Source organism: Eumetopias jubatus, unplaced genomic scaffold (assembly GCF_037043125.1).
Source record: "Eumetopias jubatus isolate StellerSeaLion01/CBP00866 unplaced genomic scaffold, mEumJub1_p1.0 scaffold_1, whole genome shotgun sequence".
Taxonomy (NCBI): Eukaryota; Metazoa; Chordata; class Mammalia; order Carnivora; family Otariidae; genus Eumetopias; species Eumetopias jubatus.
The window spans coordinates 122,288,282-122,316,112 of NW_028274807.1; the positions used below are offsets into that span (position 1 = coordinate 122,288,282).

The window sequence follows — 27,831 nt, forward strand, 5'->3', positions numbered from 1 at the left end:
CCCCCCCCCGCCACATCCTGAAGCTTAGGACAAAAGAGCAGGAGCTGTTCAAATGTGAGATAATAGTAATTTTAATATTTAGTTCACAAAACATACAGGTCAATAGTCAATGCATATACAATAGGACAGAGCAACAACAAAAAAATTACAAAGCCCAATCTAACTACATGGAGGCTTTCAAACAATGAAGTGTTGGATAGAGACTGTGCTAATGAAAAACCCAGCTGAGACACACCTCAGTGCCTCAGACCTGACCAAGGAATTTCTGGTGGTAGGAAAAAGAGCTCATTGTGCCCATGGCCTTCAAGTCAAATCCTGAGAAACTTCACAATCTCCATGCCCTGGACTGCTCAGTTTTGTCTTCCCCCCATCCCTGCTTTTTTCTTTCTTTCTTTCTTTTTTTTTTTTCTCTTCTTCGATTATCTATCCAACCTTTACCCCATCTCAGACAATGAGTTCCATGAATACTCTGGTGTAGCCTAGAACCATTGCTATCTCAGTGAGAAGGGTCTCTGAGTTTGCTTTGGCTGTTGGTGAACAAAATTCCTCTCTGTTTAATGGGCTGTGATCTGGTTTTCCCCAGACATAATCTGTTGAGCCTGAAGACCCCTATGAATAGTCACCCATCTCCCTGGAGGCCACTTTCATAAGAACTATTGGTACTAAGGACTTTTTTCCCCAATAATAACCCAATGGTGAGATTTCCCCAGTGTCAATCTGCTCCCTGATTTGGTAGTTTTGAGAGACTGCCCTTATTTTAGTTCCCAGGGGACCTATTCTGGCTCTGGTGCTGAGATGGAATTCTGGTGGCCTCGAAGGAGTTTAGGCTTTCTGCAGCAGGGATGTGACACAGGGAAGGTGTGTGGCTGCCAAGAGCTTTCACTTCTTGAACATCCAATGGTCCAACATCTGTAGGTGAAGTTAGTGAAGGGAAGAGCTCTCCCAGTAACAAAGCTGACCACAGTGCCTAGAAAGTGCTCCTGTCAACTGACAGTGACCTTCTAGTGTGCACAGGCATCACTTGCCATAACATTACCTCCAGGCTCATCACTTTGTTGTTGCTGTTGTCTTTTGAAAGAACTGGTTTTAACCCCCTCAGTTTCAACATTTGGTTTTTACAGGGTTACACTGTATCTGTCCTGTGTAGTCACAGTCTCACAGAGTTCAAAGGGAAACAATTAGGATCAGTGAACATTTCATGGAACTCAAACTTAAGTGTGATTTTACAAAGTCAATATAGACAATATCAAAGCAATTATATTTTCATTTTCTTCTATTCACTTGCAGGGGTCAGGCTAACTCAGAGACAGTGTATCATTTCACTAACATATTATTTATTCTAACTATATTGAGAATAGCATATATATTCAGATTACCCACAAATATCCTTTTCTCATCCTTCCAGGGACATTTTCTGGCCTATGACAGAAAGAGGACTTGCAGTGGGGAGCCCAGGAGAACCCTGGGGGTGTCTTGCTGGAATTAGCAGATGCAAACAAAAGCAGAAAGCTTTCCTTAAACTGAAATCGCTTTGGTCCAGGTAATGTCAAGATCACAGTGTAAGAAAACTCAGATAATGAGCTGGAAACATTACAAATATCTTTCCCCATCACCTCTTCTTCAATCAGTGTTTATTAGTAGCCAGGTTGGCGGGGGAGGTTAAAATCAAATAGCAGGAAATGATGTCTTTTGATGGACTCTCCTTTTTTCTTTGCAGAATTGTTCTGGGGGACGAGTTGGGAAATAGATCATCGATGCGCTATTGTCTGATAGGAATTCAAACCACAATCTATCATCAGATTAGAAAGGTTAAATTAAAAAAAAAAGAAATAGAAGATTGAAAACTGTGAACTGTTGCCTCGAATTCATATCTGATAACTCAGCTGTTTTTGTGATGGAACATTAGAGACATAGAGACATGTGGCCCAGACCATCTGGCCCCCTCGCGGGTGAAATCAAAGTTTTTCTAACTTCCAACTGTGAGTCAAAAGCAATCAGGAGTCAAGGTAAAATTTCCTTGTTTTTCAAGTGAGCTCTAATTGGGGGGTTCTTCTGCCCATGCTGAGGTGTCTTGGAGCGCTACACATAGTCGTACTTGGAAGGATGAGATTGTACCTCGTCCTCTGTGTGGACACCCCCTTCGTATATCTTCTTGTTTTTGCTATTGGGCCCAAAGCCAGTGCTGGTCTTGAAGCCTCCGGGCTTGTAGGCGACATTGTGGCCCGAGGCATGATAGGACACGGCTTTGTAGCTGAGAGAAAAAAGAAACATTCCATGACCACAGATGTATTTAGTAAGAGGACAACCCACTCCGTTTACCCTGGGATGTTTCGGTTTTAGCACTGAAAGTGCAGCATCCCAGGAAACCCTCAGTCCTGGGCAAACTGAAATGGTTGATCGCCCCAGGCTTTGAGACACTGGTTCCAGGGGAACATGGTTATGCCAGAAAAATCACAGAATTTGTGAGCTGGAAGGCACATACACGGAGCCCATCTCCTCTAATCTGCTCGGATTATGGATAAACTAACAGAGGCCCAGAGAAGGCAAATGATTTACTAGAAGTCACAGGACTAGTTAGCAGTAGATCCGGCCCAGGATCCAGGTCTCCCAGCTCCAGGTCCATGTAGTGGGGTACAGTGGGGTTTCTCTGCAGCGGGACTTCGGCATTTTGGAACAGATGCCTCTTTGTCATGAGGGCCTCTCCTGTGCATCATGGAAGGTTTAGCAGCATCCCTGGTCCCCACCCACTAGATCCCAGTATCACCCCCACCCCACCCCAAAGCTGCAACAATCAAGAGTCTTCAGCTGTTGCCAAATATCCCCTGGTAGGCAGAATTGCTTTCAGCTGAGAACCACTGAGTTACAGAATCCTGAAGTCAGAGGGAACCTAGGGCGATAATTTTTTCTCTCAAACAGGATCATTCCTAAATCTGCTCAGCTGAAATGTTCCTATTCTGTTCTTTAGGTTCCCCATAAAAGAGAAAGTTCAGGATCATTTAGTTAATAAGTTCTTCCATAAACCTAGACTGATCATTCTGTCTGCAAATTATACTTTAAAATGGACTCAGATTAAATGTCTGATTGCACTGGGATGGGGAGACTCACTTGGTTTCCTCAGGCACCAGGCCCCGGCAGGCGATGCACATCATCACACCCCCAATTAGTGTGAGGCCCCCGGCGACCCAGCCCACGAACAGAGCCGAACCAAAGGTGTACCTGAAGGGGAAAATGAGAGGATGAATGTGGGCAACTCAACTCTCCAGGCTCCACCCACTGCACTTGGCCACGCCCATCCTCTCTGTCAGCTCTTTTGGGTTCCACACCCATCCCCGCCCATGCCGCTGAACACACTCTCCTTTGGGTCACGGCCAAGTGAATGAAGTACCCTAGAGAACAGAATTGGGACTGAAGCTAGTCAGCAAAACAGCAATGGGATTCTCGGGCCCCTAGCATCACTCAGGCATGGAATTAATTATAAGTCTCTAATCTCAGAGAAACATCTCTGGAAATCCACCTCCCTCCCTATTGTCATTGGGAGTGTCTTAAAGGTTTAGCAAGAGGAATTCGAGAGCTGTGGAATCAGTCTGAAGTTATTATTTCTGAAGGAATTTTGGCCCTTTGAGTTCTTCTTGTGGGCCAATAAGCTTTCATCTTACCTAATTCAAGTACCCCGGTAGCCGTCCATGCAGAACGAGCCGACCATTCATTCTTTCATTCCTCGTTTACGCATCTGTTCAACAAGTATTTATTGAGCTCCTACTATGTGCCTGACACGGCCCAGGCACTGGGACACAGGGGTGAACAAGATTGACACAGACTCCACTTTCCCGGTGGTTCTGTTCTAGCCCACACTGGAGCTTAAAACTGTGGTCATCTGACTCTAAAGTTGGTACTCTTCCCCTAGGAGGGATGCCTCCATGGGACTCATTACCTCTGAGCAGGATTGTCTGAGAACAAAGTGTCCTGAGAATAAAATAATTCTGATTCCAAATGGACCTTTGCGGGTGGTGAAGACTGTGACCAAAAACTGTTAGGAAGTTAATGGGTATTTTAGTGTTAGCTGGTAACTTTCCCTTCCCTAAGCTGGTGTCTCCTAGAGCCCTGCAGAAAAGGAGAGCTCAGCACAGTGGATACCTGCCCATGGAGGTTTTCCCCTTGGGCTCATCAAGGAGCATGGGACTGTTTGTGGAACACCATGAATCACTGGTATGTTTAAAAATCACAAACTAAGAACATTATACCGTAGTTGGAAGACAGAAATATGTGTGCAGACCTCTGCAACGTAAGAAAATAAGATATTTTAGATGTGCTTAAAAAGTACACACATTTTAGCAGGATCAAAGTAAGCCATATAAGCAATATAAGCCTGATGACCAAGTGTAATGTAATGTAAAAGTTAGTTATTAATTCAGGTTATAAAATGAAATGTTTAGGCTAATACAAAAACACCTCACAAGCTGCATATAGCTTGAAGGCAAGCAGTTTGTAGCTCAGGTACACTCAATGCAGCAATAGCAGAGGATGGGATACCAGAAAGCCAAATGGGGTACCAGAAAGCCCCTTCAACTGATTGCCAAGATCTCTCTTGGAAGCTGTGCTGTCTTGTGTGATTTCTGGGTAGAGAGGATGAGGAGACAGAAAGAAGGGAAAACCTGAGCCCATCCATGGAAGAAGGCATTCAGGAGGCCTCTCATAATCCTATAGTCTCGATCTCAGGACTGAATTTGGCTGCCCAAGGGACGGGGCAGGTTCTAGGGAGATGGTGTGGGAGAATGATGGAAGGCATTAGTCTAGGTGCCAGGTGGGTGGGTGACTCCTCTGGGCAGAGGCAGTGACCCTAGGCACCCAGATACTCCAGATAAGGTGGGATCTTCTAAGTAGGCTGACCAACCATCCTGATTTGCCCATGAAAGTAGAGTTTCCCAGGATGTGGGACTTCCAGTACTAAAACTGGTAAAGTCCCAGGAAACCCAAAATGAGCTGGTCAGCATACTTCTCAGTTGTCCTTGTAACCAAGAGATGATGGAAAGATCACAGAGGAGGATGGGGGGAGCTTATAGGGATCATTTCCTCTTCTCCTGAAACAAAGCAGGAACATGGATTGGGACTAGAGTTCCAGGGAGCCAGAGAGTAATGGATTCATCACATCTTCATCCCCTGTTTGTATCCCACGATGGTGTGGCTGGAGAAATACCAAGTGTATCCACTCCAGAGATGATGGGTCACTTAGATGTGATATTTACATCACTCTCTCAGAACCAGATCTTTCTTCCGCAAGAATTTGCTGCTGCTTCTTGCTTTGAAATACATCCCTTTGAAGTGGCTAAATGAATGAGTGTTGGAATTGCTCTTCCATCATTTAAAAGTTTTACCCTCCTTCAGACACTATCTCCCTCAGCTAGACCATAACCTCCATGAGGATGGGGACCTTGTCTTATCCTCAGCACTCAGAACAGTTCCTGGCCCACAGCAGGTACTCCATACATTTGTAGAATGAATGCATGTGTGAATGAGAGGAAGACACATCTGTACAAGGAAGACACATAACATTACTCTTCTCACCTGTACTGCACCTTGCTCAATTCTACTCAAGCTTTCACCTGTCCCTAGCCAGGTTCCCATCATGACCTGGACATGCGGGTTGAGGCTCATTTACATGCCTGGGCTAATAGTGCCTGTTTCATTGCCACCACAATGGGGCCTGTGTAAGCATGTTAGATAAATACTGTGAACTCTCACTGTATTTCAATGCAAACGTCAGCTCAGCCTCAAGTCATAGCACCAAGGATAGTTCACTGAAATGAAGTTTATGAATTTACAGATCATAGTTGATTTATGATATGGCATGGTTGCCTCTGATAAATTTTTGCTCTTTCAGGCACTGACAGTCACATTAGGCATATGTGTTTAATAGGATTTTTACAACAATATTCACCACAGAATACTAAGACTAGATTAGGAGGTTACCTGGTCTGAACGGTCTGGACCATCCCACCCATGCCGGTGTACATGTTAGCTGTAGACATCCAGAAGTTAGTAACCAGCATGTTGGCAAATACAGATACTCCAGTGATTGCACAGAGACCTGCGGGCCAAGAATGAGAAAGCTCTAGAGTCAGCTTTAAAGGGATCACAATGTTTCTGAGGCAATGTGTGCTTAAATGAGTTTAGATGAGCAGGCTGGAGAATATTCCATTCCTGTAACAGAATGGTTAATCCAAGCATTGATTACTGAATTCCCACTATGTGCTAGACATTGTGTGAGGTGCTTAGACTCTCTTATCTCTCTAATTGTGGAAGGATTTGTATGTGTGCAGAAAGAGATTTTCCATGCATCTTGGGACAAGAGATTAATAATACAAATATGTTGGACCTGATGATGTCAAGTGCTCTTCCTTTAAAATGATTTTTCTAGAGTCTTACCAAAATAATGCCTTTAGGGACTGAGTCACATGACTACCTTAGGATTGAGAATCTCTTCTAATAAAGTGGGGTGGCAGCTAAGGGGGACCTTAACACTCATGACAATTCTGTAGCGCATAATTGGGTCCTAATCTTAGATCTTGAATCCCAGTGTGCAAAGCTCTGATCCATGTTCAAACCATGCTCAGTAGGGAGAAGCCATGTTTCCTCTGCCAGAATGATTTTGCTTTGACACTCCCAGAAGCCCATTTGAGAGAGGGAACCTCAGCTCCTTGTTCACCTGAGATGATGAACATGATCCCAGAGGTCAGTGTCATGTTGGCTTTGGCGGAGTCCTCCATGCTGCCAATGCGGATGCACTTCAGGGCAAAGATGGACACCAGGAGGCTGATGGCACCCAGGACGATGCCCACAATCATCAGGGCTCGCACTGCCTGTAGCATGGCTGTGGGACAAGGGACAAGACACAAGCTGACAAATAAGACCACCTCCACATGATTGATTAGGCTTTGGTTCAATAAAATAAAGCAACCACAATGAACAAGCACCAAACTCCTGAGAAATAGCAAGTCCATAAACAGTGAACTTTGTCATCGCCAGGGGATGTGGAATTGTGAGAAATGCAAAACTACACGTATAATCCTCTGATTGTTGAAGGACCTGCACACAGTTGTCTGTAGAATGAGAACATTGTGGAGCTGGGACAGCCAATGGAATTTAGCTATTTCATTTCCTCATTTTAAAGCTTGATAATCTGCAGTCTATGTAGAGGAAATGGCTTGACCAAGGTGACATGAAAAATTATTGACGGAGCTTACAGTACAACTGTGTGGCTTTGACTTCTAACCCAAACATTTTTTTCCTCTAGTCTTTTCATATGGGCTCAAAGCTTCATATTGTCGTGTCTACTTTAGGAAAACCCAATATTCATTTATAGCATGTAATGAGCAAGGTTATTAGGTGGTATGTCAAGGACACCATATTTTTGTCTCTTTCCAAAGGGACTACTACCATCAGGATGAGCTGTAGGTTTTAGGTGTATATGTAAAGACTGCTATATCAATCACAGGCCTTTCAACACAACCAGTTTATCAGCAGTCCCTTCTCAGGAAGCAACGGAAACTGTAGGTCCTGCTGGGACTCTCCAGCAGTGACCTCTCTGCCAGATATATCCACAGTGGTTTCTACTGTGTCCTTAATATGCAGTGACTCATCTCAACAGTTTTTTCTAAGCCCCTATGACTAGGCACAGGGATGACAGTAATTAATAGGTCAGAAATGGTCTCTGCACTCATAGATCTTATGCCAAAGTGGGGAAAGGCAGTCATTAAACATGCTCACTACAAGCATAATGCATTTTACAAAAGAAAGACAAATGAGTCCTTGGTGTTCTCCAGAGGGAAGGGCCCCAAACATGGGTATTTCTGATAGAGCAGAACTGAAGAATTGTGTGACACAAAGCAGAAAGCTCTGTCCTACCCTAGTTATCATAGCCAATTGTTAACTTTTTGATTGAAAGCTATTAGTGGCTTTTTGGATATTAAAAAATTTAATCCACAGTAAAAAAAAAACGAAACCTGCAATGCAGATGATATGATTACCTCCATTTTATAGTTGAAGAAACTGAGACTCAGAGGTTAAGGAACTTGCCCAAGGACACATATCAAGGGACAAGCAAGAGCCGGGGTTCAAACCCAGAACTATCTCAAAATGGTTACTTTCCCCATCACAGTACATCGCTTTGAGGCACCTAATCCTGGAAAAGCAGGCTGCCATCGAGGTAAGGGGCTCCATAAGCACCTAAGAGAATGTATCCTCCAGGCTTGGAGACTCAGCCATGAAATATCATCCCTTCAAATGGATGCTAAAAATGTATAAAGAGATATTCTCTAAAAATCATCTCAGGGAATAACCTGTGCCAGCAGATTATTTCTAAATGTGACTCTCAAGACAAGGAATTTCCTGGGAGGAATTTCTCTCTAATCTCTTCAGGGAGATTTCCATCTCAAATATGGCTAATGTCACTGGAGCTGCCAGCTTATTCACTCTAAGGTGTGTATCACAAAGCAACTGGTTATGATGGAAGAATCGACAATCAATTCAGTGTATTGAAAAAGGAGAGGTAGATCATGCAGAACGCAAGAGCCTTCTGTATTCAAGAATAATGGAGGCCTGGGCAACTTTCTCACCAGGTGTCTCTCTGTGTGGAGATGGTAGTATCCAGCCACTCTAGTTCTACGCCACTTGATTCTGATTCTCTTCTCCCTGAAGAAACTTCTGATTTTAACTTTGCTTCTCTACTGAGAAGAGAAATCTACACACAGTCATCATCAGTCTTGGTCCTATTGGCAACTATATTAGCAGGGTAAATATGCTGGTTTATGGTGCGGGTTGATTCTGCAGGATCTGACCATTCTTTCCTGGGAGAACTGAACTGATTAACATTGGCATCTTGAGATTACAGCTGAGTTCTCATGCCAGAGCCACGGTGACCCTAGTAGGGCAAAGAGAACTCAGGAGGGCCTTGGAGTGGCCCTTGGATCTACTCCTAATATAGGAGGGCTCTAGAGTGTCACCGGTGTTCTCTAAAGCCTTGCTCAATGGCTTTGCTGGCCCTACAGGATACTGGGAACGAACACCCTACCCTGTTCATTCCCTAATTAACAAATGCAAGTGTGTGTCATCTACTTGTGTATTCATTTACATTTTTGTGTTTGCATCCAGCACATGTTGGTATATGCTCATAGTCATATGTTACATAATCATACAACTCATCCATGAATTCATTCATTCATCGAGTATTTTAAAGCTCAAACTCTCTACAAAACCCTTTGTCAGATACCGTAGGAGGTATGAAGTTTCATGGAAAATAATCACTGCCTTCAAGCAGTTTAAGACCTGGGAAGATCATATTTTTACTGGAAATCCTGAACCTCAAATTTCTTTTCACTTTGGGGATACCTTGGCTAAGTAATAATAGACCCACTTTCTCATAGTTGCTCATGATATGGTTCTAGTTCTCTTTAACATATATAATTACACCACAAGCCTGGTTCAGGACAGCTATGGAGAGGACATCTCAGCGGCAGCCCCAGACTTCAGGAAATATCCTCCAGGCTATACTAATATGTATGTTACTACCAGAAAACTGGACACATGGGAAGAGAAAGGGACTTGACTTTCTCTTCATCTTATCCCCATGGGCCTCTTGTGGGCTTCAAATCCACCCAGAAACCCATTGGAGGTTTTAAACACTGCTCTCATTCTGACATTTTAAGCCTTAAACTAGTCAGAGAACAAAATCACTTATCCTTTTTGAGAACCACCTGGCAAGGCATCTGGTTAAAACAACCAAAAACCAATCAACCAACCCACCAACCAAATAAACAATATTAATGAGGCAAGATAAAGGGTGTCCCTCATTCTACAAAAACATTACATTTCTCCCGGACTCTTGGTGCGGGTGGAGTCATCAACTCTTTTGACTGAGTAGTTTTAATGTTTGTTCTTGAAAACATATCACCAGGTGGCTGTGGCTGAGGCACAGGGTCTTGCCTGACATTGCTGGATTAGAAGGTGAGACGGGCAAGTGGGAGGTGAAAGCACGGTGGGCCTGCCTCCTGTGGAGAGTTGCTGCTGCTGTGCCATGGGAGCCCTTGGGTACGGGAGCCCTGGCCAGCCTGTCCTGGTCAGCCTTGGCCTCAGGATCTCAGAGGACCTCTTGCCTCTGCTGGGTCATGTTTGCCTGACAAGGCCTTATTTCTTTCCTGCTCTCTCTTGATCTTGGATGAATTCTGGCACCTGCTTTGAACCAATGGTCAACCTTCACCCTGAGCACCTTTTTATTTCTTAGACTCTGTTTCTAGCTTACTCCTACCCCTTTCTTTGCTAACTGTGGTCAGAAAAGACACAACATTGTTTTATATCTTGTGGGGCCACGTCCAGAGTCCCAACAGCGGGCCTGGATGGACGCACCAAGGTCTGCCTTGTTTTGGAGATTCCTGGAGGCGTTCTTCTGAGAGTGGGAGCTGTGATGGGGGCAGCTTCCAGGAAGTGGGAGGAAATGTTCTCCACCACTCATTGCTAGAAATCCCTTATGTCTAGTAATGACCATGGAGATGCATGCGGGTGACCTCAACTTCCTTTCCTGCTGGAAGATTCTACCATATGGAGTTCTAATCCTTCATAGATAGGTAACCAGAGAAACTGCTCCCAAAGGAGGTGTAAGTTTCTCTTTTAGCCACTCTGTCTCTTATTTGCTATTCCAAGCAAGAGGCATATAGGCTTATCAGCTGATAACAGGTGAGTCAATGGCTCTATAGACTGATTCCCTGCACCAAAGGTGTGACTACAGCTTTCTTTCCAATGAACAATGAGGCATTATCGGGCTTGAAGGGTGGATGGGATTCAGGGCTGACAGAAGCAAACAGAAAAAATGGGAACTTGGTGTTCCCTCCCTGTTGCAAAATATCTAATTCCCCCAAACCAGCTATGGACTGACAGGCAAGGTGCCTTTGGGTGTGGTTCCCAACACTGGTTGTACCTTAGCATCCCCTGGGGGAATTTCTAAAGAAATGTTAAATGTTTTATCTCCACCCCTAGAGATTTTCATTTAATTGTTCAATAACATAAAATTTCAAGGAATAATCTGGGAAAACAGCCCTCCAGAGGGCTCAGGAAGAGGTGCTCAGAGTGGCTGGCGAGTTGAGAGGAAATAGCTCCTAATGGTTGACATCCCTGATCTAGATGGGAATGGGCTTACGAGACAAAGGCCTGATCTGGGGCTTTTGTTAGTGGTGGTTAGAGAGGACCCACGCTTCAGGCACAGAGTGGCTTCAGATTGGAGGCAGGGAGGGCTGATGGAGGATTCCAAAGAAGGGGAGCCCAGAGGAGGGAAGTCTGAGGCCAGACCTCGGAGAATAGGTCCTTCAGAACAAGGTGGGAGGGGCCTAGATTCTCCTGAGATCTCAGGGAACCAATATGGAAGTCCTTTGTATCTTGTGAAATCCTACAGAACAATGTGAGCCAGGTAAGTGTCGTTAGGCAAATCTTTTAATCTCACTGAAGCCAAGTTTCCTCAGCCCTGGAGTGGGACAGAGCTATCTCTTGCATAGAGATGCCATGAGCACCAGATGCTACTTGGCACCAGCATAGAACTAAGCCAGGCTCAGCAAATATCAGAAAAGAGAAAAGAAGAGAATAGAAGTTCTTTCTCTCTTCAGCCCCACATGGCTTTGGCTGGTACTAACTGCATAAACCTGAATCTTCTCACATGATGATAAAATATGGTTGAGGATCTGAGAAAGCCATGCATGAGGGAATATGAGGGGCCAGAGGGGAAGAAGATTTGACGAGAGTAGGAACGGTAAGGTCTGGACCAAGACAGGTGGGAAGATCAGGAAAAATGGGCTCAAGATCTGGCTGGCAATGAGGAGGGGAGCAGGTGAGGGGTGAGGCTGGGGCGGTGGTGTCTGCCTTCATTGCTCTTCCTTTTCAACTCTCAGGTGGGGTCCAACTATGTGACTCTGGCCACGTGCGTCTCCACCAAGAAATGGTGCCCACCACTGACCAGCCCATGCTAGAGCATGATACTTTGTGTGGGGCTGCCCCTGCTATCGAAGCAACAGCCTCCACAATCACAAGCTGTGGAGGCCTTCTGATTCCTGGGTCTGCATCGGGCAAGCAGCCTCACTTCATGCCTGAGGCACAGATCCTCCCTGGCTTGTAGATGTGTGCTCAGTTCTCTGTGGGATCTCCTTTAGACACACATTAGTGTGTACACGTTTAGATGTTTGTCCACGTATTTAAAAAGGCATGTTTGGGCTAAAATATGTTTCTTTTCGAAGAAAGGGAAAGCAGCTTGAGCAAAATCCAAGAGGCTCCCCCAGATTTCATTTCAAGTTTGTAACCAGTCTCCCTCTTAGGGCCAGTTTCTTCCACCAAGACATTGGGGAACGACAAGCTGGTTTCACAGGATCCTGCACACTGGACTTAATGTGAAACAGTCAGCCGATAGTAAGGAGAAATAAAGCAGGTGGCTCCTTTAGAAAGGATGCTGAAAAGCAGTTTCATATTTTTTCCTTTATGGATTTTTGCTTTAGGTTTTGTAGAATTGTTTCTTGGGTTAAATGTGATATCGTGAAAACTGCCATTCCTGTGCGTGTAAATATGATTGACAGGTTGATGGGAAACTCCCTAGCTCTCCACTAGCCGTTGTTTTTTCACATTGCAGTAGAAAGGGGCAAATGTAGCCAGTTGTATGTAAAAAGAGAAAACAAGACCCTCAGTGCCTGCAAAGGGGCTGGAAACCAGTGATGTGCCCAGAACACAGGTGGAATGGGAGATTGAGAGGAGAAAAACAGGATGCTAAATAATCTCTACTTTGGGTATTTGGATTCATAAAAGATGCTTGATTTTGGAGAAGAAAGAAACCCTGGAAGATCAAATGTCCTAACTCTTTGAGAGCTTTGGGTTATGTAGACAAGGCAGTAATGATTTTTTGACGCCAAGAGCCAGATCTTGTAAATGGGTCGCAGAGCACTTTCATACAGATGCCTTATTGTGAGGCATTCCACAGATGGGGGAAGCAAGGTCAAGAGATGTAGCTGGTCAAACTATGCTCTTAATCCCAACTCACTTGTCTCTAACTGTAGGGCCCTGCCATGGCACCAAATTCAATCCAAATATTTGCAAACACATTAGAAAAAACATTACTTGGGGCGCCTGGGTGACTCAGTTGGTTGAGCATTTGACTCTTGATTTTGGCTCAGGTCATGATCTTGGGGTTGTGGGACCAAGCCCCATCTTGGGCTCTGTGCTCAGTGGGGAGTCTGCTTGAGATTCTCTCTCTCCTTCTTCCTCTGCTCCTCCTCCTGCTCTCTGTCTCTCTCAAATAAATAAATAGATCTTAAAAAAAAGAAAACATTACTTGACCATGATGTCATCATGGGACCAGGGACATGGTCTTTGCCTTCTCTTCACCGTGCTCTTTGACTGCCCTCCCCGCCCCCCCCCCCCCGCCCCGTCTCCAGGGTGGGGGATAGGGAATGACACACAGGTCATCCATTCTTTAAATTTGGTACTCCTAATTGTGCATTTGTGATGATATGGTGATAAATGGGTCAAGGTGCTGGTGTACCCTCTGTTCTTATTGTGCTCAAGTGCATACCAATCTTTTCAATGTGCTAAAGGCGGCTCCTCCTACCTGGAATGCGAAGCAGGGCCTGAGCATGGGCAGGGTAAAAAATGCAGACTTGAAGCTTTACGGCCTCATGTTCATTTCCCACTTCTGCCATCTTCTGTCCATGGGAGCTTGGGCACTTTACTTTGTCTCTGTATCTGAGCCTCAGTTTCCACTTTTGTAAAAACAAAGCTAATACACATTTCCTTGTATTGCTGTGAAGATTAAACTAGAGGGTCTATGTGCAGTCCAATAAATGGAAGCTGTTTTTATTTCTGGGCACTGTCCTTGGAGAACTACATGCTGCATTAACTGTTTGGAATCCAATGAGAGGGAATCTTGGGCTATTCATTATACAGAGCTGGTCATATACAGGTAAACAGTCCTGCTACTACCACCACTTATGTCATTAATCTGTCTGTAGGTTACATAATACAGTTGAATGGAATTAAATTATTCTATGGCTAGAAGTTCCAACTAAATGTGATACATTTTTATCAGATGAATGAAGGGTTATGTGAGATTTTGCAAGAAAAGAGCTTATCCTTAGGAAGAATTGAATAATTGGTAGTGATATTATGATTGTTAACTAAAGTATTACAATGGTATCTGCCTCATGCTTTTACAGTACTTTAAGGCTTACTTCTCTGCTCAAGGGTGGTACTCCCCTGAGATCTAGGTCAAAATTAAACTCTCTGCAACCTTCCATTTCTGTTTTTAGGCATTTCGCCCAGGTCTTCTGCTTCAAGTCTCTCTTCCCTATGCCCCTTGTCATGCTCAAGAAAATGTTTTCAGCAGTTGTTCTTGATGGCCAAGTCCCCTGTGGGTGCTAGGTCTTGGGTGGTTAATATTATCTCTTTCTGCTTCCTCAAGAGCCCCACAAATGTCCACCAGCCACCCACTGGACTCCTCTCTGGCTGCTCCATCTTCTTATATTTCAGCCTTTAGTTTTGGAGTGTCTTTTAACCTTTTCCTTCTGGCAATCTTCCTGTCCATCCCTTACTTTTGTCAGCCAAATATTTTATTTTATTTTATTTTATTTTATTTTTGAGAGAGAGAGTGCATGTGGTGGGCAGGGGAGGGGCAGAGGGAGAGAGAGACTCTTAAGCAGACTCCACATCCAGCATGGAGCCCAACGCTGTGTTCTCGATCTCAGGACCTTGAGATCATGACCTGAGCTGAAATCAAGAGTCAGCCTGGGGGCAGAGGAATAGTAAGAGATAAGTCAGGCAAGGTGAGGGATATAGGAGGGCATGGGTGTCAGACTGTCATGTCTGCACCTAATTAAGCTGTGAATGGGGGAACCATGGGAAGGTTTGGGTTTTAAAATGTCTAGGGAGATAAGAACTAGGAACTGGAAGCTGGTGATTGGAAGGTTCTACCCCACCATCTGCCACAGTCAAAGGAGTAAACACTCTAAAGAGAGGAAGGATGGAAAGCAGACTGAGAAAGACTAAGAGTGAGAGGGGGTAGTACAATTTATTCTTTTAATTTGGTTGTCAGTGACCCAGGGAGAGACAGAATTTGACAATGATCAGAATCATGAGATTTTCTAGGAAGGAGAACATAAGCCTAAGTGAGGAGGAGAGATGAAAGAGGCAAGAAGGACAGGGGCTGATCGGCGGGGATGACCAGACTGGATGGCGTGGGGTCCCATGTGTGGAAAGAAACAGAATGAGTGAGAGACTGGCAATGTGTGGTGGGGCCCTGGGCGAAGGTTACTGGGTATGAAGTCATGGAATGTCATTCCTTAATTTTGAGTAGGAGGTCAATCCTTTTCCTTCACTTAATAGTTAAAATGAGGTGGGGCTAACAGCTCAACCACCCATGTTTGCACCTTCTGCCTTCTGACCTCTCCCCTCACACCAGAGCATAATCCCTCCTCCGTGGCTGTCTTCCCTGCGTCCAGGTCCTACTTGCTGTGTTTCCCTAAGCAGGTCTCAGTCAGTGATCCTGCTGGGCCTGCAATACAAGTGGCTTCCAGGGGCGCCTGAGTAGCTCAGGCAGTTAAGCGTCTGCTTTCAGCTCAGGTCATGATCTCAGGGTCCTGGGATCAAGCCCTGCATCCAACTGGCTCCCTGCTCAGCGGGGAGTCTGCTTCTCCCTCTCCCACTCCCCCTGCTTGTACTGTCTCTTTCTCTCTCTGTCAAATAAATAAATAAAATCTTAAAAAAAAAAACAACCAAAAAACAAGTGGCTTCCAAAAATGCAGTAATTACCCCGATTCTACTCTGTCACCCATATTCTGTTTCTTTCCAAAAATGAAGATATATTGGTTGAATTGCTTTTCGTAATTCAATTTCAAGTGCTGCACAGGCTCTTAACAGTGTCGTGCAAATTTATTTCCACCTACCTGCTCACAAGGTGCTTGTTTCAGAGCGGCAAACCTAACACTGTTCCCTGCCTCAACAAACTCATATCTTGGCCACTTCTCAGGGCCACTGATTAGACTGGCTTTTTATTTTCTTTTTGCCCATCCTCTTTCTTTAAATACAAGTACCTTCCAGAATATCTGGAATGCAAAGTTCCTATGTGCATGTTTGAAATAATAATCTGTATTAAAAGCAGGGGTTTAACGTACTTCATCTTCAGGGGTGAAATTATGTCACATTTATAATTATATTTATATTGCGAGATTATTATAACTTTATAATATTCTGGTATACATTGTTTTTTTAGGAGTGCATACTAGAACTTCTCAATGCAAAGCAAGAAAAAGGATATTTATAATTGAATGGCAATATATATTTTCTGGCGCCTACAGAGACTCCAACTTTTCAAAGAAAAATTGAATTGAATTGAAAATGAAAGGAAATGAGCTCTCAGTCAACGTTTTTGGCTAGAAAAAAATATTTGCCACCCTACTTCCTTCCTGCCACGTATGTGCAGGCAAGAGCAAGTCACATGCACATACATAACACACGATTTTCTCCTTTGAGGAACATTAGTCTATTCTAGTATCCTGAGCAGAGCATGCATGCCCTAACAATAGATACCCCCCTTTTTTTAACGCCCCCATACTTCCTTTGATTTGAGTATGAATTCTCCGATGTTCTCCCGTATGACTAGAGTCCTCTTTGTCACGGGGCCAACTTCTCTTATTCACACCTTTTATTCTGAGCCAACGCTGTGACAGTCACACCCAGACGTGGGGAGCGCTGCTCAGTCCCTGGTGCTGCAGGGAGCGCGGGCCATCCCCTCCCCGGCCCTCACCTGCTCGGTCCCCCCGCACGGCCTACCTGGAAGGCCCAGGATGGTGAAGTAGGGCCGGCACTCCGTGAACCCTGAGCTCTGCCTCACGCAGCTCCGCCAGAGCCCCTCGTACTGGAACACGGAGGTGACGGGGTTGTCGTACAGGTCCTGAGTGCTCCACATGTCCATCCCCGTGGCGGCGATGCAGCCCGCCAGGCCCAGGAGGGACAGGAGGAAGCCCACCACTTGGCACGTGGTGGTGGACATGGCCTTAGCCCGCGCGCCCTCCGACCGCGGGCTCAGGACCTGCTGCGCCTTCCTCCTGTGCCGGGTGTGGGTGGGCGGGCTGTGCTCCTGAGCCTGGCTGCCCTAATCAGATGGTTTCCCTCAGCTCTTGGTGTTTGCTCACAGTGTTTTCCTTAGATAGTTCAGTTTCACTCTTCGTTCAAGGGCATTATTTTTTCATTTGTTAGGGTAGCCGCCCCAAGAAGCACTTGTCCTACCGAGCTGCGCAGGCCCAACTGGTTTGAGAGCAGAGCCGTCCAAATGGATACCCTGCCCAAAGGCCGAGCAGCCTCTCCCGGGGCCCTGGCTCTGGCTCTGCCCCCTGAGCTCGCCTGCCACCACCTGGGGAGAAAGCTGACCAGTCCAGCGCCCCAACAAGCTTTACCTTTAGGCTCTGCTCATCACAGGAGGCCCCAGGAGTCTGCGTCTTAAACCAGACTCCATATTTTCTCCTCACAACTCATAAACTACTTTTCATATACATCTTTCCATTTTGCCCTTACAGAAATGGGTAGAGTAGCTTTCATTATCCCACACCCATATGTATTTTGAGGCAAGTGAGGTAGATTAAGGAACTTGTCCAAAGTGCCTTGAACCACAGATGCATTCAAGTCAGCAAAGATGGAGCTCCAGTCCCCACTTTTCGTCTGGTGCTCTTTCTCTATTTCCATGTGGAGTGGCAGAGGTAGGCAAGGTGTCCCCGAGAACGGGAAGTCAAATCCTAGAGATTTGTTTTTGTTTTACAGGTATTGAAAGTAGGAGGAGAAGAAGTGAGACATCCTGCTGAACTCCATGTCACCCTATCACTCACACCATGAGAACCACATGAAGACCACATGGCAGACACAGAAGGTTCTAAAAAGGCCAGAGAAGGGCTCAGGGCTGGCTGGGCCCAAGCCCCTGTTCTGGTTGCTGAGAGCCCTGGGATCTGCTCCTGACACGGTCACTAACACGCTGTATGCTAGATGATTTTGGGTAAACTGATCAGCCCCTGCAGGTCACAGTTTCTTCATCTGTAACATTTGCATACTAAAGTAGAATACTTCATCGCTCTTTCAGATCTCATACACTGTCTTCCACATTTTGCAGAAAAGTTTTCACTACAGTTGGTCAAAATATCAGGAATTATATAATCACGAAAAAGAGAGACCTGACCAGAAATTAGCTGTTGCATTTTGCTCACCCAGTTCGATTTTGTAAGAGAATTGATTGACCTGCTACTTCCTGGGGGTCCTGTGTGTCTTGCCTCTGAATTCAGAACCATCTTTTTTTTTTTTTTTTTTTTTAAGGTCGGTTCCACGCCCGGCATGGAGCCTAACATGGGGCTTGAACTCATGACCCTGAGATCAAAACCTGAGCTGAAATCAAGAGTCGGACACTTAACTGACCGAGCCACCCAGGCACCCCCAGAACCATTTTAATTATAGCTTCCCCAACTTTGGATCTCCAGGCCTGGAAACACACCCAACATACCAATCTCTAACCTGTACCGGTTCTCCAGGAAACAAACCTTTGCATCTGGACATTTCAGTGTTATCTTGAGTGCACCCAGCCACTGCTCCCATTCCTTTTTTTTCCCAGCAAACACAGAAAGCAAATATGGAAGGTCTCCCCCTAGTCTGAATGGACACCACACTCCCCTGAGGTGCTTATCTTGCTTTAGGTTCTGTGATCAGTGTAGAGAGTGAATCATGAGCCAGAGAGCAGGGGTTGTATCACTTTCGTTGAAACAGCGTTGGTGTCTGTTTTCCTTGAACTGAGCTACAAGGCCAAGTCCAAAAGGTGAGGAGGGAGCAACTAGAAGTGACTGTGGTCTCTGCTGCTGGATGGCGATTGACCAATTAGATTGGAAAATATTGGAAGGGTTCAAGAATGATTCTGCCACTGTTTCTGTGGACAGAGTCATTTTGCTCTTGTTTCAACCAAGATTCAGGGTTTTTATTCATAAAGAGTTTGGTTTCCAGTTGTTCATTTTATGACATTTGTCTAACATCCACCCCATACCTATAATACCACTGAAATAGTAGATGGAAAATGGAAAAAATAAAAGAAATAGGTTATTACAAGTTATCTATTCTCACTCATGGCAGTTTCCCCTCCCCCTTCCCTATGCAAATGCTTTATGCAAAATTTCAAGACCAGGGCAAAACAGTTATTCAGGTAATAATGATTTAGCTTTCTTTCTTGTTTGAAGTGACAGTGACTTTATTTTTTGGGAGAAGGAAAAGTTAATTTTATTTAATTTTATTTATTTATGTTTTAAAGATTTTACTTATTTATTTGACAGAGAGAGACCCAGCGAGAGAGGGAACACAAGCAGGGGGAGTGGGAGAGGGAGAAGCAGGCTTCCCGCGGAGCAGGGAGCCCGACGCGGAGCTCGATCCCAGGACCCTGGGATCATGACCTGAGCCGAAGGCAGACGCTTAATGACTGAGCCACCCAGGCGCCCCGGAAAAGTTAATTTTAAAGGATAAACTAAAGCTACCTCTACCTAGTAGAATACTGAATGAATAGAGAGAAAATGTAAGTCTACACATTTGTTAAAAAATTTAAGTCTACCTACTTTTTAAATATGCAATAGATATTGATAGGTTTTAAAACAACTGGAAGATGGAATCTGTCACTTCCTAGTGGGTTTTCTGTGCTATAAAACGAACGGACCACTGCTTCACGGGTCACTGCCAAAGAGTGAATGGGGGTCCACAGAGGAAAATCTGGCTTCCATGTTCCTGCCAAGAGGGGCATTTGTCCAAACCCGATCAGCCCAAGACAGGGTTGGCTGTCAGTTACGGGCCTAGTGAAATGATTTTATCTAGGAAGGCTGACTGCCAGTCTTATGCCTAGAGTTTCTCTGGAAGGTTTGGCTGTGCCTGACTTCTTCCCTCTGAGCCTGAGAGTCTGTTCTTGCATTTTGGGGCGTGTGTAGCTTCTCAGTGGAAATTTAAATATTCTGTACTTTCATCTCAGTGACAATGGAAAGGAAATTAAAACAAGAATGTTCCAGATCCTCAGGCTGGCCCCTTATGGTTCATGTTTGTGTTGGTGTTAATGATTATGTTTATACCAGAGGACAGTTAAGTATTCTCAACTGGTATGTGAACAAAGGGTTCATTCTTGCTCAAACAGAAAGTGCAGTCAGGGGAACTTCTCCCCACTTTGAGGTACTGACACTCTAAGCTAGGGCACCTGTACCTTGGGGTCAACACCCCACTAGCTTCACCGGCAAGTGTTGCACTGTCCTGTCTTTGCACATACCTGACTGCAACAATCAGTGGCAGTAAATATACCGCAGAGAACTTTCCCTCCCCAATTCCAGAAATAATTGGGTTGATAATCTTAGAGCCATATTTCAATACAACCTTACTTCAAATGAACAAGACCACTGCAAAGAGCTATCGAGCCACAGAAACCTCATTACCACAGGAATGACGGGGTTGTACCTGAGTGTGAGATGTTGAGTACCTCAAACTTATTAACACCATTTTGTAAAACAAACCTACACAAGTAGAGAACCTGTGTTAATGATACTGAAGTCAAAACACTGAAACAGGTAAAATGCAAAATTGGCCTTGAGGCTATATCTTTGTTAAACTCCAAATGCAAATGAACACTATCCCTAACACCAAACCAATTTGGAAATTTGGATTGATTAGATTTTCAGTGTTATTTATATTACATTTGCAAATGTGCCTTTTGGCTTGTAGAAGACATGCATTAGGAATTTAAATCTATTGTTATACTTGAAGACGTTAAAATAACATCAAAATAAGTATAACTTAAGTGAACATTGAGGGTCTGTAAGAATTTTTTTCCTTTAAAAGGGATTCCTATAAAATTTTTTTTAAAAAAATAGTTCTCTAAACTATCTAGTGACAGGATTTATACACGCTCGTGCGCACATGCACACACAAAGCACTCGAAGGTTCTGAGAGAAGGCCTAACAGGCAGTTTCGGTCTGGCCCAATTCTAACTCCGTGAGCTTGGGCAAGTTGCTCTGCCCCTCTCAGCCTCCATCTGTAAAATATGTATGGGGCATGTTGACAGCTATTGTTAGTCCACGATAGCTGCCCAAGGAGAAGTCTGTGTGGGACTGGGACACCAGGCTCTGGCGAGACGTGAGGCTAGGAAGGCCCCTCCACATTGGGGGCTTTTGCTTTGGGTCAGGAAAGATTTCTGTTTGGAGCCTGAGAGTCTCAGGACTCCATATTAGGGCAACCCATTGAGGCTTAGGTGAAGGCAGAACAGGGTCTGAGCCCTGGCTCCATCTGTATATGACCTTGGGCAAGTCACTCAGACTTATTTTCCTTGTTTCTAAAAGGGTGATAATAATAGCACCAAGCTCACAGGGTGGTTTGCCAAGGTTACACAAAATGCTGCAAGCCAATTGTTTACTCAAGTCCTAGTACGTTGTTATCCTCCCTTTGTGGAGCAGTATGGACTCCTGAGATGGGTGCTCTGTGTGGCCGGAGGTCAGCTCCAGGCTGATTCCCTCCACCAAGGCCTCTAGCTCTGCATGGACCCAGGTCCTGGTCTCTGGAGAGATCATGAGCTTTTGCATTTGAGGTGAGGGAGACTCAGAGCTAAGGCTGGGTCAGCAGGGTACAATGATGTGGGAGAGGCTCATCTTTGCTCCCCTCCCTAGTGGAGACAGACCTCACTGAATCCGCAGCTGGTCACCCACTGATCTGACTCATGTCCTCTTGTTTATACCCAGTCCCCACCTCTCTAAGAGGGTATTCACTGCCCTCCATAACTGTGCCCACACAAACTTTCTCCTCCAGCCAAGGTCACTCTTTGATTTTCTTCCAAGTAAGACTCCGGTGGTAGCACCCTCATGCCTTTGCTCATGGTGCTTTTCCTTCTGTATCTCTGCCCTTTCCAAACCCTACCTGCCTTTTAAGGCTCACTTGTTGTATTTCCTCCTCAGTGGAGCCTTTCCTGAGCACTTCCATACTCTTCTCATCTCTGCAGCACTAGCTCTCCGGCCTCACTTGGCACCTTGTCATACCCAGCCTGGGGCACACTTTCATAATTTTGAGGGTGCTAGCCCCAAGAATCCTGAGGTTGCAGTGAGCTCTCCATCAGTAGGTGTGGAGTGTATAAAACAATGATTCACTGTGTGACTTAAGTCTTTACTTGTTACCTTCTGTGTGTTTCTAAGTCTTGACCCTATAGTCAGATGGCAAGTTCCTGGAGGGGAAAGCCCGTTTTCTATTTCTGGTGCTCCCTCCGATGCCCTTCTTGGATCAGTGTCCCTCTCAAGACTTTGATGTATATTTATGGAAGGAAAAAAAGAGCTAAGAAATAAAAATGACAAGTTTATTCACTGTCTTACTCTGTTACATAAGTGAAAGACACTTTTAACATTTCCTCTTCTTTTTTTTTTTTACACTTTTACCACCTATTCTTGAGACTTGAATTTTTCTTCGAGTGAAAATGACCAATCTACAAAGCCAACAAACACACAATCCTTCTGTGTTTAATACCAGTCTGGGGAAGTGGACATCACAGCCCACACACCTTGCCTGCATGGCAGAGATCTCTTGCTGCCGAAGCCCTCTGTGCAGAGAGAGAGCACCCTGAATCTGATTCCATGTGGCCAATTATTTTCTGGAGGTCAGGAGCCTCGAGCCACACAGAAGGGGCTCATCCGGCACACCTCAGAGAAACACAGCACTCAGTTCTTTTTCTGTATGTATCTTTTCCCTCTGCCCCTTTCTGTTGCTTCTGCGGTCTTAGGCTTCCCTGAAGCTGGGCCCAGGAACAAAAGGGTCTGGAGATGAACCTCCGTTTATGAGATCCACAGTCCCCATTTCAGGGAGGCAGAATCTTGGGGCTAAAGGAAAGAGGGGGCTAAAGTTGGGCCTCTTGAGTCCTGTTCCTATGTGTGACTGAGTCTCAATGCCATTGCTCACATAGGAGTTGTTTAAACGATGTACCCCTTGGGAAAAACTGGGCACCAACCAGTGAGGGGAACAGGAGCCCCGGTAGCTCAGAAAGCTCCTCTCCCTAAGGTTCCTGCACTCCTGTTCTGACTCTGGTGGTGGTAGTTGCTGCTCCTGATTCCCCACGGTCCCTCTATGGGGCCCCAGGCAGGGGCCTCCATCCCCCTGCCAGCACGCTGGCACTGGTCCTTACCTGGCAGCCCCAGCAGGGTGAAGTAGCCCCGGCACTCGGTGAAGCCAGAACTCTCTCGGACACAGGAGCGCCACAGCCCTTGGTAGTTGAATACAGCCGTCACCGGGTTGTTGTACAAGTCCTGGGTGCTCCACTGGTCCATGCAGGTGGCAGCAATGATGCCCGCAATTCCGATCAGTGAAACTATGAACCCTAAGCCCTGGCAGGCGGTCACGGCCATGGTGGGGTGCAGCGTTGACACAGAGTGCCACACGACAGAGGGACGGCCCAGTTCTGAGCGTGCAGGGTGTAGGGATGGCGCTTTCTCGGGGAGGCTGGTGCACACGTCACAAACGGGCCATGCAATGGAGGAGGGGACTCAAGAGTGCCACCTGAGCTTGTCCTCCTCCTTTATCTAGCCAAGCCAGATAATTCCCACAACATGGTACCAAGAGCCATTTGTTTTCTACCATATGTACACTCTACTCACTGTTTACCTTTGGAGGGAGTTTCTTTCCTGATTAGCCAGGTTCCCCTCCACAGAGGGTAAAGCAGGGGTAGAGGGTGCTGCCTGGAAGGGCCTGCAGGTTGGTCATGCCTCAAAAATACTTGGAGATGAAAGGGCTTCATCTGTGAGGCTCTCCCAGAGTATCACTGCTGCTCTAGTTCAGTGAATTAAATAGAACTAAAACATAGAACTGAGAAAATGATGCAAAACATAGAAATAAAGGGATAGAAAACAGGAAACAGCAGTAAGAAGCTTGGAAGATAGAATGAGAAGCTCCAACATATATCTAATAGGAGTTCCAGAATAAGAGAGTAAAGAGACTGAAAGACACTATTTGGTAAGTGACTGCTTATGAATTTTCCAGAATGGATGAAAAGTATTATTTCCACATTAAGGATGTCCAATAGTTCCACAAAAGGTAAATAAAAATAAATCAACATCTGGGTGCATTGTAGTATTGCAAAGTACAAAAGATAAAGGGAAAAACCTTTAAAAAACCCGAAAGAAAGGAACTATAGTCAGTATATCAATTGCAGCAATAGAAACCAGAAGATGACAGAATTATATCTCTAAAGATTGAGAATAAAAGTAACTATCAACCTCAAAACAATGAGAAGAAAAGCCACAGATAGAGAGAAAATATTTGCAAAAGGAAAATATTTTCAAAGAAGCATTTTATATCCAAAAAACATACTTGGATAAAGGACTCTTATCCAAAATCTACTAAGACCTTAAAACTCAACAATAAGAAAATGAAGAACGTGATTAAAAAATAAGCAAAATATCTGAACAGTGCCTCATCAAAGAAGATATACAGAGGATAAATAAGCATAGGAAAAAATGTCATTAGGGAATTACAAATTAAAACAACAAGATACTAATCCATACCTATTAGAATGACTAAAATCCAAAACACTAACACCAAATTCTGACGAGGATGTGGAGCAACAGGAACTCTCACTCATTGCTGGTGCAAATGCAAAGGAACAGCCACTTTAAAAGACAGTATGACAGTTTCTTACTGAAATACATACTCTTAGCATAAGATCCAGCAGTTGTGCTCCTTGGTATTTACCCAAATGAGTTGAAAACTTACATCCACACAAAAACCTGCATCAGATATTTATAAAAGCTTTATTCATAATTGCCCAAACTTGACAGTAACAAGATGTTTTCCAGTAGGTGAATAGATAAATAAACTGGTATATCCAGACAATGGAATATTATCCAATGCTCAAAGAAATGATCTATCAAGCCATGAAAAGACATTGGGGAATCTTAAATGCATATTAGTAAGTGAAATAAGCCAATCTGAAAAGGCTTCTGTATGGTTCCAACTCTATGACATTCTGGAAAAGGCAAAACTATGGGGGCAATAAAAAAGATCAGTGATTGCAAGGAGCTCAGGGCTCTGGGAGGATTAATCAAAGGAGCATAGAAGATTTTTAAGGCAAGCTATTTTGTATGAAACTACAATGGGTGGACAGATGTCATTATATACTTACCAAAATCCATAAACCTACAGCACCAAGAGTGTATGCTAATGTAAACCGTGAACTTTGGGTGATAATGACGTAGTGTTAGTTCACTAATTGTGACGGATGTAGCACTCTGGTGCTGGACATTGATAGTGGGGGAGGCGATGCATGTGTGGGTGCAGGGAGTATGTTGAACCCTCTGTGCTTTCCATTCAATATTGCTGTGAACTTGAAACTGCTCTAACAAATAACATCTGAGAGCTGAGCTCTATATCTGGGGGGATACTTGAGTGCAGAGGGAAGAACAGCTCTGGAAGGGCAGAGAACAAGGCTTCAGTATGACCAGGGAGTTGGAGTCAGCAGTGGGTGTGAAAATGTAAAATTCTGTGAAATCTTGGGGTGGGCAGTAGACGTCCCCAAAGTGGAATGAGGGCTCAAAACAATCTCATTTAGATCTTCAGGGAGAGGGAAACTGCCTAGGAGAAATCTGTTACGTGACTAGCAGAAAAAGCAGGGATCCTATTTTGGTGATGTGCTCCATAATTGGGCAATTGTGAGACCTCAACTGGGAAGAGAGCGTTCTGACCCAAAATGCCCTTCAGTTGACTGTGTGGCTTGTTCCTTATAGCTCTGCCCTTCTGGCTGCTGGATGTAAACCTTAGCCCTGCAGTCAAGACAACACTTCTTATATCTAACCTTCTCTCCAGATGGTCAGTTGTCAAGATTCTTGGAAACTTGTAGGAATTTTTTTTTTTTAAACCAAATCTGGGCATCAGAGGCAAAGCTACCTTGGTATGAATGATAACATGTGAAGAAGTTTATGTCTTAACTCTCACATGGTTTTACCATTTCACCAAAACTGGGCCTCTGTTTCCCAGAGAAATAAAGAATGCTTTTTTTTATCTACTGTATAGGAATATTTTGAAAACACAGGCTGCATACCACTATGTCCAGAAGTCCTTAGCACTGAGTGCGGGCTCCAAAAAAATGAATTAAAATTTCCAGAAGTGAGAGAACCAGCCTGCTCTTTCCAGGTGAAATGTCCATTCCAGAACCTGTAGAAGAAACTCGGCATGTTCTTGTCATGAGTTCATGCTGCCGAGTCAGATATGACTCAGAAAAATGACCACTGAACCCTGAGTTTCAGCCTAATATGGGTGTTCTGAGGATGGGATTCAGCCACTTAGTGACTCATTTCCATTTGGTTTGGTTTGTGGGAGTAACAAGATAAAACTCCCCTGACTGTGGACAGAGGGTTTAAATACCCCAAGTGCCCTATGCCACTTCAGTCTTGAGATTTAATTCTAAAGCCTATAATAAGCATGGCTATCCGATACTGCCCAGTGTTTGTTGGTTCTCTAGATCTGGCCATTTTTTGAGTCTCAGTTTGAGTGACTAATAGTATATGGATTTTTAATAAAAATATACCTAGCATTATGCATATGCATCCTCTCAGGCAAGACAAGAATTACGTCCCTATTTGTTTGCTAAACAAGAGTTTCAGTTGGGAAACCCAAACACTGCCCCCCTTGGTGATAAAGCAAGATGCGGCAGGAATACGGACACGATCCACAATGTCCAGGTTTTTCCTGTTGCCAGCAGATGTCAATATCAAGGACTACCCTGAAATACAGGAGGCCCCTTTAGGGCAAATGTTTTAAGACAGAATCAGCCCTTGGCACTAGTGTGGTGACATCACAGATGAGCCTGACTGCCCTGCCCTGCCCTCACCTGTCTGTCTTTGAGAGCATCCCTTCCTCACTGCTGCTCAGTGTTCCAGGCACCTCATGCTCTCCGATCTCCCAGCTCTAAACTCTGCTATTAGAAAAGAGGTGTGCTAAAACCTGATGATTGAATGGCATGGCTTAGTTTGTAACCTCTTCTGAACTATTTCCATTTCACCCCTTGAATCAATTTCCTTTCTCTCCACCTTAAAAACAAGTCAAACAAAACCTTTTCTGTTGGCTGATGGTTTGGTAATCCCCAGAATTTTGAATTGTATGATGGGAAAATTTTCATACAAAAGATTCCAGGACTCAAAGAGGACACCGGATTTTGATTTTGCCCAGTAAGGCAAAAACTAATGATAACAATCACTCTCATTTACAAGAAAAATAATATTTTACTATAAAACCACCAACTGAGAATAAAGCATAGTCATGGATAGCTAGGACATAGATATTTGTATTTATGTTCCACATTATCCTCATCTTTTCCCTTATTTATTTTCAGATGGGAAAACCATTGCCATGGACCAGCACAGGTACAGAAGCCCAGAGCTGGAGGACTAGGAGTTGTCTTATAGCCAGCAAGATGCTGGCCACTAAGATTGTGAAGGGGAGCAATGCCAGGGTATAGGGGCAGAGACGTGGCTCTTGAGCTGAAGGTGACAGTGGGAATTTTGGTGATCTTGAGGGGAGGTGCTGACTTTGGGAAGAGATGCAGATGGACAAAGATAGGAGATCTCGAGGACTCAGGATGGTCTTGCTGAGAAGACAGGGACTGAGGTGGGTGGAAGGGGGAGTGGTGTGTTTGGTGAAAAACCATTTGCTTCAAACTTGGAAGATCAATGAAGAGTCCCTAAAGACAGTGACTATGAACTTACAAAACACTCATCTAGAATGTTTTGGGGACAGAGACTAAGAAAC

The 27,831-nt window shown here is 44.6% G+C and overlaps 1 protein-coding gene across 2 annotated transcripts; it reads right to left on the bottom strand.

Moving 5' to 3' along the window:
* Positions 1-2,079: 2,079 nt before the first annotated feature.
* CLDN18 (claudin 18) lies at positions 2,080-23,438 on the bottom strand. 2 transcript variants are annotated; one of them, XM_028099033.2, is made up of 5 exons: positions 23,219-23,438; positions 6,704-6,868; positions 5,968-6,085; positions 3,106-3,216; positions 2,080-2,251 (listed from the first exon to the last, which is right to left on the bottom strand). In XM_028099033.2, exons 1-5 carry the CDS (start codon positions 23,436-23,438, stop codon positions 2,080-2,082), a joined length of 786 nt encoding a protein of 261 aa, XP_027954834.1. The 2 variants fall into 2 exon arrangements, with proteins under 2 accessions (XP_027954834.1, XP_027954833.1); XM_028099032.2 differs by lacking the exon at positions 23,219-23,438 and adding an exon at positions 16,843-17,062.
* Between the last annotated feature and the right edge of the window lie 4,393 nt (positions 23,439-27,831).